General features: G+C 48.5%; 1 protein-coding gene across 1 annotated transcript in view; it reads right to left on the bottom strand.

Annotated features, from left to right (window-relative positions):
- Positions 1-16,148, bottom strand: part of LOC121926724 (prostaglandin reductase 2-like) — a 25,139-nt gene that overhangs the window by 34 nt on the left and 8,957 nt on the right. Inside the window, exon 2 of the mRNA XM_042459943.1 lies at positions 793-911. Coding sequence (XP_042315877.1) covers positions 793-911 — 119 coding nt within the window. The remainder of the gene's footprint in view (positions 1-792; positions 912-16,148) is intronic.

The raw sequence follows: 16,148 nt of genomic DNA, 5'->3' as shown, positions 1-16,148 counted from the left end.
TTCCTGAGACCAGTTGACAATTTCTTCCAAGCTTCCAAAGATGGCTTTTTCGTTCACCAGTCTCCATTTCCCCCAGGATATTAATTTTGGTGGCCAAACTTATAGGACCGTGCTTTTATGGGGGTAGCTGATAAGGCAGGCTTATCTTCTTTCCCATTTGCTCTCAGTTTTGATGTTCATGAATGCTCAGTTAGGGATTCTGGATGCAAGTCTTATTTACCTTGACTGTTGCAGGCAAGCATATACTGTATAGATGCAGAACAGAATCCCATTCTTTCCCAGTTAAAACTTTACTGCATTGTTTACTGATGATATGCTGCTATGACCTGATATCAAAAACTGTGTTTCTTCAGCCCTCCTTCAATACAAAAATGGCCTGCCCATGCTCTCACTTGCTATTTGGTGTTCTTTTGTTGTCTGTTTATCAAACCATTTCCTGTACTGCTATGTACTGTATATGCATTATCCTACTTGAGAGTATGTATTTTCCCTGGAAAATGATTAACCATCCATTATGAAGCCAAGCCCTCCCTCCAGTCCATCTGCCTTGGTCCAGGCCTTGGAGGTAGAGAGGAACTGCTGAACCTCTTACCCTTTCCCTCCACCACTCCCTTCTCCTTCTGTGTCATGTCTTTTTAGATTGTAAGCCCGAGGGCAGGGAACCGTCTAACTAAAAAGATTGTATGTACAGCGTTGTGTAAATTTACAGCGCTTCATAAATAAAGGTTAATAATAATAATAATAATAATAATAATAATGACAGATTATTATAAGCTTGTCATATCCACTTACCATATAAGGATCCACAGACAAATAAAGTGCACGAACTCTGACTTGACCCTCCTCAATTTTATCCAGGAGGGCAACCTCTTCCACCCGGAAGTTTTCAGCAACTGGCATTCCATTGACACCTGGAGTTAGTGAGATGATGAGTTTAATTGTAATGGTTTCTCTTTTAATCTGATATTACAATAGCCAATATTTTGATCAGCCACATCTGAGCTCAGATGACTCACAGCACTGAACTCACAACAATAACTGAACTCCTGCAAAAGTAAAAGATTGCTTCACTGTCATCTTTGTGGAAGCTATATATCTTGGAGTCTACTCTACCTAATGTCTATTCAGTTCCTCCTTATGGTTCACTTCCTCAACCTTCTCTCCACCCGGTATGTTCCTTTGTCTCACCACCATTCTTGCCTAGCCTGTTGTTTGCCCTAGTCATATGCTGATTTTCCCCCACACTTTTTTTTCAATCTTGTACTGCAGAAATCATCTGGAATTGGAGTCCAACAGATGGTCTTTCATCTACTTCCACTGAGATGGGGCTGAGGGCCTTCATGTATTCTTTAGTCCAGCATATCTGTTAAAGATCCTGGACTGGGATGTCTTCCTCCTTCTCACAGAAAAGGTTCCTTTCTGGTACAGAGATCTTGATTTCTGAAGCTACTCCTAGATCAAGAAAGAATACAAATTTCTGCACTGTGTGAGTTAGCAATGTAGAAAGTATGTGTATATACCAAAAGATAACTTTCTAGCTGTGTACCTAGAGAGTGCTGGTGGGAGAACCCTACCACTACAACGTTTACTTCCCAGAATGTATCTGGGTCCCAAAGCACTAAAGGAAGGGGGAAATATACAGTCAAACTGGCAGTTTTCCAAACAGAACAGAGCCTTGCAGTGTCAGCATTACTAATAATGGCTTTTCCTGGGCCTCTGTATTTTTCTTACCATATACCCTGACAAATCTATCTTAATGTGCTTACTTTTTAAAACTATTATTATATGAAAGGAAGCTCTAAAGTTCCTCTCAGACTTCGAATCATGGCTGACATTCTTCCTTTCAGATTCAGTCCCCACTTTGATCCTAGGTGACTTTAATATCCACATTGATGATTCCAATAACCCTACAACATCTCGCTTTAACTTTCTCCTAGCTTCTTTTGGCATCCATCCACATTCCAACTCTTCAACTCATTCTCTTGGCCACTGTCTTGACCTGGTTCTTGCTGCAAACTGCGCCATTTCTGACTACCTGGCACTTGACTTTCCACTATCTGACCATCATTTAATCTCCTTTGCTCTTACTCATACTCCACCTTCTCGTCATACTGTTCAACGCCATTTTTGTAACCTTCAATCTGTTGACTCTAACCATCTTGGTCAGACCCTGGATTCATCTCTCTCTTCCCTAAATCTTGGGGATTCTGCTGACTCAGCAATGTCTTTATTTAACTCCACTCTTTCCTTGACTCTTGACAGCATTGCCCCTGTCTCTGTACGCACTTCTTCCTCTAAGACTAGACCTCAGCCCTAGCTTACCCCTATCATCAAGTTTCTCCAGTCCTGCTCTAGAGTGGCCGAACGTCTTTGGAGAAAGTCCAAAGAGTGGGCTGATTTTATTCATTACAAATTTGTTCTTTCTTCCTTCTCACGTGCCCTGTCTATGGCTAAACAAACTTATTACAAATCATTGATCTACGCCAATGAGAGGCGCCCACAGCGTTAGTTCTCCATCTTCAACTCGTTGCTTAAACCTCCCTCTCCTCCTGTCTCTTCATCATTCTCTCCTAATGACTTTGCTAATTATTTCGTCTCTAAGATTACCACCATTCACTCTGAGACAGTCCCTCCTGATTCCTCTTCTGTTCATAATCTTCTTTCGCCCTCCCCTAAAAAATTTTCTGTGTTTCCTCCTGCTTCTTTGGATGAACTATCTACACTTCTGAACTCTTCCAAACCTGCTACCTGTCCTCTTGATCCAATTCCTACTCATCTTCTTATTTCTATAGCTCCCTCTCTTCTGCCCTCGCTTCTCCATATCTTCAATCTCTCTCTCTCTACAGGCTCCTTCCCTTCGGACTTCAAACATGCTCTCATTTCCCCAATTCTGAAAAAACCTTCTCTTGACCCCTCCTCTTTGTCTAGCTATCGCCCGATTTCTCTTCTTCCCTTTCTCTCTAAAGTTCTGGAACAGGTTGTCTATTCGCGCTGTCTTGAGTTTCTTGAAGCCAACTCCATCCTCGATCCCTTTCAGTCTGGTTTCCGCCCAAGGCATTCTACAGAGACAGCTCTCACTAAGAATCTCGAAGACCTTTTACGGGCCAGGCTAATGGCCTTTACTCTGTTTCTCATCCTTCTCGATTGTCGGCAGCCTTTGACACTGTTGATCACTGTCTCCTAGTTGACATACTCTCTGACCTTGGTTCTCAGACTCTGTTCTCGACTGGTTTAGATCTTATTTGTCTGACAATCTTTTGCAGTGGTTCTGGCGGTCAGACTTCTTCTCCTGTTCCCCTATCTGTTGGAGTTCCCCAGGGCTCGGTCCTGGGTCCCCTTCTGTTTTCTCTCTACAACACTGTCCTTAGGTAAACTCATCAGCTCTTTTGGTTTTTCCTACCACCTGTATGCCGATGACACCCAGTTGTATCTTTCCACCCGGACCTTCTCCAAGGCTTGAACAGCAAGTCTCGTCTGCCTCACAGCTGTCTCGCAGTGGATGGCTATCGGCGTTTGAAGCTCAACATGTCCAGACGGAGCTTCTTGTCTTTCCCCTAAACCCACCCTTCAACACTCCTTTTCTGTCTCTGTGGACAACATTTCCATTCAACCAGTCCAGCAAGCCCGCAGTCTTGGCTTTTCTTTGACTCTTCTCTGTCGTGAATCCCTCAGATCCAGACCACAACCAAGGCTGGAATCTTTTGTACAATATTGCCAAAATCCGACCATATCTCTCCGCTCTTCTGTCAAGATCCTGGTACAGCCCTAGTGATCTAACGACTTGATTACTGTAATGTCCTCCTGGGTGCTTCCTCTTTCTCACCTCTGTCCTTTATTTCTGTCCAGCATTCAGCTGCATGCATTATCACATCCACCCACCGCTCTGACCACATCTCCTGTGTTGGCATCCCTCACTGGTCCCCTCCCTTTCCGCATTCAGTATAAGCTCCTGCTGTCGATGTTTAAAGCCCTCCATGGCTGGACCCCCCTTACTTATCAGACCTTCTTTCTCCTCACCTTCCCACTAGGGCCCTCCGTTCTGATAGTCGAGGTCTGCTGTCCCAGCCCATGATTTCCTCTGCCCCATCTCGAATTCGCCCCTTTTCACTCGCTGCCCCTCACTCCTGGAACCTTCTTCCCCCGCGAGCAATTTCAACCGGAAAGAACAAATCTTTAAAGTGAACAAAATTTGGCTACCAATCCTGAGGAATAGCAAAAGAAAGACTCAGCAAATGCAAATGGGAAACCACTCAGAGTCAGGGGCTTGCCCAGGAAATAATGATCACCAATTAGCAGGCACTAATCCTCTTTTGCATTAGGCTCCCAGCCTGAGGCCTGCCATCAACACAGAACAATACACATGCAAATCATTCCTGCATTCCCAGGCTCACACAGTATGTGTGTGTACGTACACACACACACACACACACACACACCTTTTTCCAGGCAAGCATTCTCTGAAGATGCCAGCCACAGATGCTGGCGAAATGTCAGGAAGAAACTCTTCTAGAACTTGGCCACATAGCCCGAAACCACCCTCCCCCCAAAAGGACAATATATAGGGATTGAATTGGAATGGCAACAGGACAACATTTTAATGGTAGGGGTCTGTGCACCAACAGAAAACAAAGAATTTCCCCCAAAAATCTGGAAAAAAAACCCTGTACTACAATATGATTATGCCAACATTATTATGTTAGGAGACTGTAATGGAGTAATAGATCCATTGCAAGATAGGAAATCGGGGGGGGGGGGGGGGGTGTTTAAAAAGAATCAAGGTAAACTTCCTAAATCTTTTTTTGAAATGAAAAATATATTGGTTTTAATGGATATTTGAAGAGAAAAATCTGGAACAGAAAAAGACTACACATATTATTCTGACAGTCATAGATCTTGGTCTAGAATTGACATGTTTCTGACCTCTTCGTCATTACTTCCAAAAATTGGCAAATTAGATATACTCCCTGGACTAATTTCAGACCACAGTCCTATAACTATGGAAATTAAAGAGGGACAAAGAGAATTTAATTGGAGATTTGATAAGAGAGAGAATGGGATAAAATATTGAAAACAAGCAAGCACATGGATGGGGAGGTTTAAACTTCACCTTTCAGCTAGTTTTTATTAAATCTATGCCTGTGCTGCAAATGAGGGGGGAGAGTTAAAGTGACACAGGCCTGTTACAGACAGCCAAAATAAAGCTGCTTCGAGTCACAGTGGAGGTATGGTGTTTCAATGATGCATGTATCCTAAGAGTCCAGAAGTCGCACCAAAGCCACGCTCCAAAGGAACTGGAAGCAGGCTTTGGTGTGGCTTCTGGACTCTTGGACGCAATGCATCAGTGAAACACCATGCCTCCACTGTGGACTCGAAGCAGCTTTATTATTGGCTGTCTGTAACAGGCCACAAATTAGAGTTTAAGTTTTTCCTTTTTAGTCTATTAGTAGAGGGAGAATTTTGAATGTAAAAGCCAACGGTGCTGGTGGTGCTGCAACATTTTTTACTAGAAAGTGAAGCAGAAATAATCTTTACAGTCATATTTAAAGTAAGCATGTTGTTTGTTTTTGGGTAGGTTCCTTTCCCAATGACTGAAGCATGCAAAAGCAGGTTTAATCTGTAATAGTTATGTCCTCTAGATATAGGACCCAAAAACCCTTGAGGGAGAACATACCCTTTGAATGGCACCGAGAAAGTACCTGGAAAGTCAACAAACATCATAGCAATCTTTCATGCTGTATCTGTGTGACGATACCGCTGAGGTGATGATGTTGGACAAGCTAGTAGGTTTCACAATGGTTTTCAAAAGAGGTACAGATATATAGAGCAGTGTGGCGTAAAGCAGTTAAATGAACATGGCCAGGTCTTATAACCGTGTGGTGATAACTTGTATATGGTTTGGAGCAGTGTGTGTGTTTGTGGGTGTTGTGTTGTACCTGCTGTGTGTTAAGGAACTGTCAAGCTGCTGAGTTTTTTCTCCACCCAAGTATAACTACAGTGGTCCCTCCACATTCATGGGGGTTATGAGGAGGACTACGGGTTAATGTGGAAAAACCCACACCAACACACAACACACAAAACCACTATTCGTTTTAGCCTAAGTAACACCTCTCTGCAACTGTAATGGTCCAATAATCTCTAGATTTTGATCAAAATCGTTCCGGAGACCTACAAATGCCTTTGACAGTTCGTGAGGACCTACGAATGCTTGTGGGGCAACTTCTGGCAGAGCGCACTGGTGGAGCTAGAGATTTCTAGAGGGAAAATATTAAGCAAAACCACAATGATCAAATCCAAAAAAGTCAAGCCGAAAAATGAGGGCCACTGTAATAGATTTAATATCTTTTAACTTAGATATTATAGTTAAAAAAATAAATGGACTTGTAAGTAAATGCAAAGAGATCTTGTAGCACTTTGAGACGATGGACTTTGACTACATAGGAAAAGAAATGCAAAGCAGATTGGAAGTACGGCTTTCTCCTCCTGTCACGTCCACTTCCTTCCATTCTCTTCCCGAAAGGAGACAATAGTCAAAGCCGGGCCCAGGCAGAGAAAGCCCTGCTCTTTGGATTTTCTTTCCGCTTCTTTTTCTCTGCAGTAAAGTCTTAATTGAAGAAATAGATGGTAGCATGAGATTTTGTAGACCTGAGGCTACTTTTCCTGAATAATGAAGAACCCTGTTGGTACTCTTATTACAGTCCGAATATAATTGAGCTTATAACATGGCAAACCGAATCCATTACATTTGCATTGGCACTTATTTGTTGGATCATAGGCCCACAGACTGTGAAAAGGGTGGGTCCACACCGCGCCCCTTACTTGGAGGATTGGGGCCAGGCAGCATACCGGCAGCCCAGATGTCCCCTATCGGCACTTTTTCCAGGCGACAAGGGAAGCGGCAAAAGGCCACTTCCCCTAGGCCTGGAAAATGGGTTGACCTTGGGCTTCATGCCCTGGACACCCCGGCAGCCAGAGCCCTGGCTTCGTTCCCACAGCGGTTTTTGTGCTGCGTACTAGTCTCGCACCAGAAAGGATCTCCGGTTCGGAGCTTCCTTTGCCGCTGCAGGCCCCAGGTTGCCGTAACAAACCTGGGGCAGCGCGAAACATCACACATGCACTGTGCCGTTTGGAACGCGGCCAATGAAGGACATAATTGGCGGCACCTGTGTACATCCATTGTTGGAGGAACAATGGCACATATTCAGGGTTAGGGAGCATGTACCTGAGGCTTGTGGGGCGGTCTGTAGACCACTCCAGCCCTGAAGCCATAAGCCAGAGCCAGCATCTGCGTCCCCCGCACCATTGGACTCAAGGCAGAGCAGAGGCAGCAATCACAAGGCACTGAGGAAGGGGTGTGGCTTTGGGTGTACGTTTATACCCTCCCCAAACACGCCCCTGCCAGGAAGACCCACTCCAGCCCTGAGGCCAGAGCCAGAGCCCCAGCAGCTAGCTTCCCCGCACCATTGGGACTCAAGGCAGAGGCAGAGGCAGCAGCACAGCTGAGGAAGGGGGTGTGGCTTTGGGGAGACATTTAGACCCTCCCCAAACCAATCCGCCAGGAAGACCACTCAGCCCTGAAGCCATAGCCAGAGCAGCTCCTCCCCTCACCTGGGACGCAAGGCAGAGGCAGAGGCAGAGGCAGCAGCAGCAGCTTCGGAAAGGGGTGTGGCGTTGGGTGAGACATTTATACCCTCCCCAAACCACGCCGTCCAGAAGACCACTCCCGCCCTGAATCCAGAGCCAGCACTAGCTTCCCCTCACCATTGGGACTCAAGGCAGAGGCAGAGGGCAGAGGCAGCAGCAGCGCTGAGGAAAGGGGTGTGGCTTGGGGTGAGACATTGATAACCCTCCCGCAAAACACTCCCTCCAGGAAGACCACTCCAGCCCTGAAACCGAAGGAAGCCAGAGCCAGCAGCTAGCGTCCCCCTCACATTGGGACAGGCAGAGGCCAAGGCAGCACAGCAGCTGAGGAAGTGGGTGTGGCTTGGGTGAGACAATTTATGACCCGCCCCCAAAAACCTCCCTCCAGGAAGACCACTCCAGCCTGAAGCCAGAAGCCAGGCAGCTACTTCCCCTCAACCATTGGGACTCAAGACAGAGGCAGAGGCAAGCAGCAGCAGCGAGGAAGGGGTGTGGCTTTTGGTGAGACATTGATAACACTCCCAAACACTCCATCCAGGAAGACCACCGCCCTGAAGCCAGAAGCCAGAGCAGCAGCTAGCTCCCCGCAACATGGGACTCAAGGCAGAGGCAGATGCAGCCAGCAGCAGCTGAGGAAAGGGTGTGGCTTTGGGTGAGACAGTATTGTTATAACCCTGCCCCAAACCTCCTCCAGGAAGACCACGCCCACCTGAAGCCAGAGCCGCAGCTAGCTTCCCCTCCCCATTGGACTCACGACAGAGGCAGGACAGCAGCAGCAGGCTGAGGAAGGTGGTGCTTTGGGTGAGACATTTAACAACCCTCTCCCCAAACACTCCCTCCAGGAAGACCCACTCCAGCCCTGAACCAGAAGCCAGGCCAGCACTGCTTCCCTCACCCATTGGGACGCAATGCGGGCAGAGGCAGCAGCAGCAGCTGAGGAGGGTGTGGCTTTGGGTTAGACTTTAATACCCCCCCCAAACACTCTCCCATCCAGAGACCACTCCAGCCTGAAGACAGAGCCAGATCCACAGCTAGCTCCCTCCCCTCAACCAGTGTGACTCAAGGCAGAGACAGAGGATGCAGCGTAGCTAGGGAAAGGGGGTGTGCTTCGGAACACGCACCCCCGCGGAACTCCTCTGGGACCCTTGTGCCCACTGGCCTTAGCGTGCGGCCTTTGGGCGTGCGGGGCAACTTTAAGGACCACTGGGGGGAAAGTTTGGGGAGGAGCCCCGCCAGGGTGAGAGCGGCGGGGAAAAAAGCCGGGGATAACCTGACCCTCCCGACACGCCCCCTTCCGCCATCCACCCGGACCACACACACCGCCGCCCCGCTGCCAGGGAACTGACTTCTGGCCGGCGGCCTCCTCCCAGTGGTATCGGAGGTGCGCAGCTGCTCACCGCCCCGGGATGCCTCCACGGACTAGGAGCACCCCCCACGGCTGTGTACCTGCGCAGTTGCGCAGCTGTTGTGGGTGGGAGGCCTTGGTTGGCCGCTGGGGGAGCGGAGGATCCTGTAGTGCTGAACCTCTGCTCCTTCATGGCCATAGAGGGGTGGGGGGAGGATAGGGATCGGTGGATTGCCTGGGCCGGGGATAAAACACCACACCTCGGCGGGCCGGAGCGCTGATCGAGGTTGTGTGGGGCAGGGGGTAGTCGGGTGGGAGAATGACTTGCGTTCCCAGGGAGGCGGTGTCGATGCAGCTATCTATATCGCCGGCCTGTCCCCCTCCCAGCCTGAAGGACTGAGGGTCACTCCAACCGGGTGCACAAACCCTGATCGCTGCCTCCCTGTGCAAAGGCCAGTCGGTTACAATAAGACCCCATCCTCCAGGATCTAATAATAAATAATAATAAATTTTTATGTATAAAGGCCATCTGCGCCCTTCCTCCGATCAGGACGTCTCACAAACATAAGTAAAGTTCAAACAATTCCATAAAAACATATTGAAAAACAAACCAACAGTAAAGCCCAAAAGCCAACCTCTTGGACACGAAGAGAGGAGGGAGGCTCCCCACAGGATATTGACTCGGGGAATTGCATGTTGGAATAGAAGGTTTTGAGGTCCTTCTAAATTGGGCCAGGGTGGGGGACGAGCGGACGCCTGTGGGCAGCGCATTCCAAAGGGCTGGGCCATCTATGGAGAACGACTCCGAGTAGTGGAGGCCCAAACTGCCCTAGGCAACCTTCGTAGCTGCTGCCCAGCGTTCTGAGGTGCGAGGCGGGAATGTATGGGGAGAGGCGTCCTTTAGGTATCCTGGCCCAAGCCATTTATGGCTTTATAGGTATTACCCAACACCTTATATTGAGCTCGGAAGCGAATGGGCAGCCATGAAGAATCGTTTAAAACTGGTGTGATATGGCTGGTCCTTGACGCACCAGTGAACCAACCGGGCTGCCATATTGTGCACTATTTGGCGCGGTCCGAGTTTGGTATAAGGGGTGCCCCATTGTAGAGTACGGTGCAGAAATCCAGTCTCGAAGTTACCAGAGCATTTACAACATTTGCTAGGTCCCGCTGGGCCAGGTATGGGCGCAGCTGGCGAATCAGCCTAAGCTGATAACAAGTGCTATTGACCGTCGCATTCAACGAGCAGTCAGTGAAGCGACGAGTCAAGAAGCACCCCCAGACTGCGCAACGGATCCTTCACAGGGAACGGACCCCCGTTCAGGAACAGATGGAACCACCGCCATTCCTGGACCAGGGGAACCTATCACTAGTACCCTATACCTCCGTTGTCTCTGGATTCAATTTGAGTCGGTTTTTCCCTCATCCAGCCCTGCTACTTGGACTCCAGACAGGCCACGAGAGGGGAACGCCATCCCCAGTCCAATGCATCAGTCGGAGACATAGAGAACTGGAGACGCGAAGTGGCGACCTGGCTTGCATTAACCGAGACCTGGCTGGGGCCTGAAAGTGGGGAGCTGTGTGTGCCTCAAGGCCCGGCCAGCTGGGTGCTCGGTGAAGACCAGCGCGGTAGTGGGCGGGGGGGTGTGTGGCCTGGTACTAGGACACCGTGTCCCTCATCAGGAACCACATCCGACAGAACCTCCTATATCGATGTATTTTTTAACTTGACCCTAAAAGGCTAGGACAGTCCTAGGGATTCGTTAGTGTAACGGCCACCCCGTGCATTACGGACTCCCTTAACGACTGCACAGCTGGTCGCTGAGCTGATGTTGGAGGAGACCGCCCAGTCTCTTGTCCTGGGCGACTTTCAACATCTCCCTCACGGACACCATTTCCACCGGTGGCGGATCCCCGGGGGGAATTCTTGAGACCATGGCGCCATGGGCATTCCCCCATCTTATACCGTTTCATTCCCACGCAGTTGTGCGGTAATACTCTCGTTTGGTCTTCTGTTCGGATGGCGGAGAATCCGTGGGTGAAATAGTTAAGGTTTCCCCCCGGTCATTGACGGATCATGGCCTGTTAGAGGGTGAAAAATCAAGGCCTCACCACAGATCCCCCCCGGGTGTGGTGGACCTTTAGGATGGTCCAACCCTCGAAGGCTGATGGAACCTAGAGGTTCCCGATAAGCCGTAAGGGGCTCACGGTTGGAAATGAGACCGGCGACTCTGTTGATTGCCCTCCACCGGTATCTGGAATAAACCCGGCCTTTCCAGGCTATACACAGGATCGCGCCCAACGACGCTCAGGCCTCTTCCAAACGTAAGCCCTGGTAGATAACGGAAGATCTCCGGCGATGAATCGGGTTCTGCGGACGGCTATAAGTACCGTTGGCGGAAACACCTTTTGTCTTAGACACAAGTACTCTCGGCCTGACCAACTTTTTAGAGGACTAACGGAAGTCAATACGAGCAACAAAAGAATTCGTTCGATGTGTCTACGTATTGCGTCCGCTGAAGTCGCGTCCGCAGGTTGTTCAGGTGGTCAGGGAGCTCAACTCAGCTCCCTCCCGCCCGGACCAGATCCTTGAACCGTCTAAGGCTGCTGTGACTGGTTTAAATAACGACTTTTTTTGCGGAGAAAACCTCTCGTATAGCGAAGGTCCCTGAACGCGACGCGTTTAGCAGAACCCCTAGGGTAGAAGTGGCCAGAGCCTCCAGACTATTTAAACTGGATCAGTTGAGTTGTGAGTAACCGAGGATTTGTAAAGATCCTGAAGTGTTCGGAAAACACCTGCCGCCTTTATCCCTGGTCCCCTCGTGTTAGCGGCCCAGGGGGGCCGGCGGGAACATCTTTGTGACGCGGATAATTATACTCTTTAAGGATGGGCTATTTTCCATCGTATCTAAATTGGCCTAAGTAAACCGATCCCTAAAAAAGCACCGCCCTGAACCCCCTGGGTACATAATAATTATCGGCCTGTTCGCTGCTACCCAAAACCATTTTTTGGGAAAGGTGATCGAGAGGGCGTTGCGATCAGCTTCAAGGCGTCTTGGATGAAACGGATTATCGGGACCCATTTCCCAAACTGGCTCGGGCGTGTTTACGGGGTTGAGACGCCATGTCGCCTGGGTCGATGACCTCCGTCCCTGGGCATCCGACAGGGGAAAGCGTGTCCCGGTTGGTGCTCTGGGACAGCTCAAGCGGCTTTCGATACCATAGAACCCTGGTGCCTTTCTGGGGCGCAACTCGCAGAGGTGGGAATCGGGGGCACTGTTCTCCAGTGGTTCCGTTCCTACCTCTCGGGGAGGGTCCCAATGGTGCAGCCTGGGAGACTGGTGCGCTTATAGAGCCCCGTAAAAACTAAAACGGGGGGCCTCAAGGGGCAATTCTGTCTCCCATGCTATTTAACATTTACTTGACCACTGGGAAGATCATCCGGAGACATGGGGCCCTCGGGGGTACAGTACTCTGAGGACACCCAAATTATTTTCTCTATGTCCCGACTGATGCAGTGACGGGGGATGGCGTCTCTCCTCTCGTGGCCTGTCTGGAGTCAGTATGGCTGGATGAGGAAAACCGACTCAAATTGAATCCATAGAAAACGTAGTTAAACTAGTGGATAGTTTCCCCTGGTCCGGAATGGCGTTGGGTTCCGACCTTTCCTTGAACGGGGTCACGCTCCCTGTGAAGGACTCCCTCCGCAGTCTGTGGGCGTCTTGACTCGTCGCTTCCACCGGAAAACTGCGCAGGTGAATGCGACGGTCAGAGCACTGTTTATCCAGCTTAGGCGTGATTCGCCAGCTGCGGCCCATACCTGGCCATAGGGACTAGAAACTGTTGTACATTCTCTGGTAACTTCGAACTGGATTTCTGCAAACGTAATCTACTGGGGCAACCCCTTAAACCAAACTCGGAAGCTGCATGGATAGTGGCAAAATATGGCAGCCGGCTGGTCACTGGGTGCGTCCAGGGACGAGCAATATAATAACACCAGTTTTAAAAGATCGTCATTGGCTGCCCGTAGCTTCCGAGCTCAATATAAGTATTGGTAAGTACCTATAAAGCCCATAAATGGGCTTGGGCCCAGGATACCTAAAGGCCGCCTCTCCCCATACATTCCGCCTCGCACATCCAGAACGTCTGGGCACACTACTGAAGGTGCCTAGGGCGGGTTGGGCCTCCACTACTCGGAGGTCGGTCTCCGATAGCTGCCCCAGCCCGTTGGAATGCGCTGCCCACAGAGCGCCGCTTGTCCACCACCCTGGCCCAATTTAGGAAGGACGCCGCCTCAAAACCTTCCCTATTTCCACAGGCATATTCCCCGAGTAAATATCTGTGGGCCTCCCTCACTCTCTGTCTCGTGGCCAAGAGGTGGGCTTTGGGGCTTGACTGTTGGGTGTTGTTTTAAATACTGTTGGTTTAGTGGAACTGTTTTGTATTTTTATTATGTTGTGACCGCCCTGATCGGCGGAAGGGCGGGCATATAAAATAAAAATTTTATTAGTATTTTTTATGACTGTAAACGCACTATGAGAATCATAGAGGTTGGCAAAGACCACAAGGGCCCATCCAGTCCAACCCCCGCCATGCGCAGGAACTCTCAATCAGAAGCTGAGAAGGACATTCTGGACACCGCTCAAACAAACATTCACCACAGTCTCTGACAATCTGTTGCCTTAGTTGTTTTGGGCAGTGGCTTAAGTAAAATTATCCTCACGGCGCTTCTTCCTCTGCCACTGTTTCAAGCAACCTGCTGTTGCTGCAAGAACATGGTAAATAGCCATGAATGTAGGCGTGGGAATCCAGCGACCAGTGGTTCCCGAAGCTTTAGTTCGCAGCGGTTCTGGAACTTCACCTTCCATGAATCCTGAACTTAAGTCAAAATGGCTTGGGAAGTCTGGAAAGCTTGAAGTCTTCTACAATAGGACCTGAAGGAGCCAAAATGGACATGGAAAGACTGCACTAGACTGTGGATCTGGTGGCTGACCCGATCAGAGGGACATGCCATTGTTCCTCTTTTCTTAATTCCGTCATTCTTTGTACCCTTTGTCAGAAGGGGCTCCTCTAAATAGAAAAATTTTTGGGGTCTTGAGGGTTGGTTGCATACATGCCATTAGCTGTTGCATATAGGTTGCCCCTGAACGAAGAACCACTGTAGAAGAAGAGTGTGCTAGCTGCACTTGGTATCCTATCTGAATCCCTGCTGCTGATGCTGACGCTTCTTATGTTGCACTGCAATTCAGGCACTGGATTCTGCTTCGCTTTAATTGGCACTCAGAGGATCACCTGTGCTTTATGCCCGGAGTTCACAGTCAAGTCAAGAAAGAAAAACAACAACAACTAGGATCTGCGTATTCGATCCCATAATATTACATGACCCAATTTGCTGGCATGATGTCCACATTTGGAGGCCTTTGTGGGATAACTCAATAGTCGCTGGAGTTCACTTTCCCGGTGTATGTTGTGTGGTTTCTACCGAGGAAGAGGTCTTAATAAAGTCTGGACATGTATTGCGATATCAACGTGTCTTGTTTGGTGGAGCTAATACATGGCAGTAGACAAGGGAACCTACTGCCAAAGTGATTCTTAATGTAGATATTTTTGTGAAAACTTTATCAACGAGAAGCCAGGAAGGGAAACAGACAAGTGAAAAGATGGTCACTGTACTCTTCTATCTGAAACTGTCAAGTTGTATTTTTTTCCCTGCTGCCACATCGTAAGTATTAATGGGTCGCGCTTAAAACATTGGCTGATTTCAAAACATAAAAGATGTATCTACTTGACATTGGAAAGCGGCTATACACCTTTTAAAGTGACGCAGACAGAAGTGGCAAGATGTTGGATCTATGTTACCTAGAATTGTTCTTCCCCATCAGCCCAAAGCTGACAGCTGCGACCAAACACAAACAGGATTGAGAGGTGGCTGGTTAACTTGAACCAATGAGGGTGTTGAACCATGGGCTTTGTAATATTACATACTGTTTTCTGAGGAGGGTAGCTTCAGTGGTAATTGTGTTAGAGGAAAGTCACTGATAACAGTCACTTGTTGTGATGCCAATCCAATGCATGTTTGCAAGGGACTACAATCCCACTTAACTCAGTAGGATCACTGGTGGAATAAAATAATAGCTCGGGTAGAGCTGGAATTCTACTATCCCTTGTCGCTCAGACAACCTATTGCTGAACCTAGTTAAGCATTTTTGAGAGGATTATATAACAAGAAGCAAATTTGGATTTAATTTGTTTTCTAACTTGCCATTAAGGTGCTGTGGCACTAATGGTTTAAGAAAACCTTGCTAGTACTCAAAAACAAAAACAGAAACAACAAAAACACAATTGTTCTCTTGGCACGAGTAGTGAATGTGAATTTGAACTTTGTACTTTTAGCAGGCGTGGGGGGGACCTTTGTGTGGACTGAACACCCTTGGAAGGTACCAGCTCCTGTATGGATCTTGGAGCTAAACAGTGATGCAGCTTCTGGGTTAGTACTGTGGATGGGGCGGACCACGTAAGGACAATACAGATGCTGGTAGGGTATATTTCAGCGGAGCCACCCTTTGAGTGTTCTTTGCTGCAGTGAAATTTCATGGTGTCACCATTTGGTTGACAGGCACTTTGATAGGCCTTGTGCACCGAACACGAGAAGACGATTCCTTTATAGATGGGGGCTGTTCGCGCTCTCTTTTCGACAAGCATTCCATTCTGTCCTTCTTCTCGTTCGCGCTGCCCATGGAACTGTAGTGGAGAGAACTGTTAACCCGTACAAGAAGGTCTCACTGATGCTGATTCTTTTGAAATTGGTCCAAATTGCACGAAATTATCGTTAGCCAGTTGTTCAGCCTGAATGGTAATAATCATTAACCTGATATTCCTCAATTGTCCTGTGCTTGTGGAGGCTGCTGGGAGTTACAGTACTGATTGACCTCATAACTGAGTTTCCTGATATTAACTTTTTAAAAGCACCTTTAACGTATCTCAAACCCACTTGCTGGCAAGAAGCCAAAAGAGATATATAGGAATTGGACTTTGCCCAAAGCCCTCACTCTGTACTATAGATTCTTACTCTGTGCAGCCTCACTGCATGTCTCTGGTTGCACAGAGTGATATTTCTAAGTATTTTGAAAGTTTAGGGAGCTGATAGCCCAAAGTCACTCTGGCA

This window comes from Sceloporus undulatus, chromosome 1 (genome assembly GCF_019175285.1).
Source record: "Sceloporus undulatus isolate JIND9_A2432 ecotype Alabama chromosome 1, SceUnd_v1.1, whole genome shotgun sequence".
Classification (NCBI taxonomy): domain Eukaryota; kingdom Metazoa; phylum Chordata; class Lepidosauria; order Squamata; family Phrynosomatidae; genus Sceloporus; species Sceloporus undulatus.
Note: the sequence above shows the minus strand (reverse complement) of the source record. Positions and strands in the feature narration are given on the sequence as shown.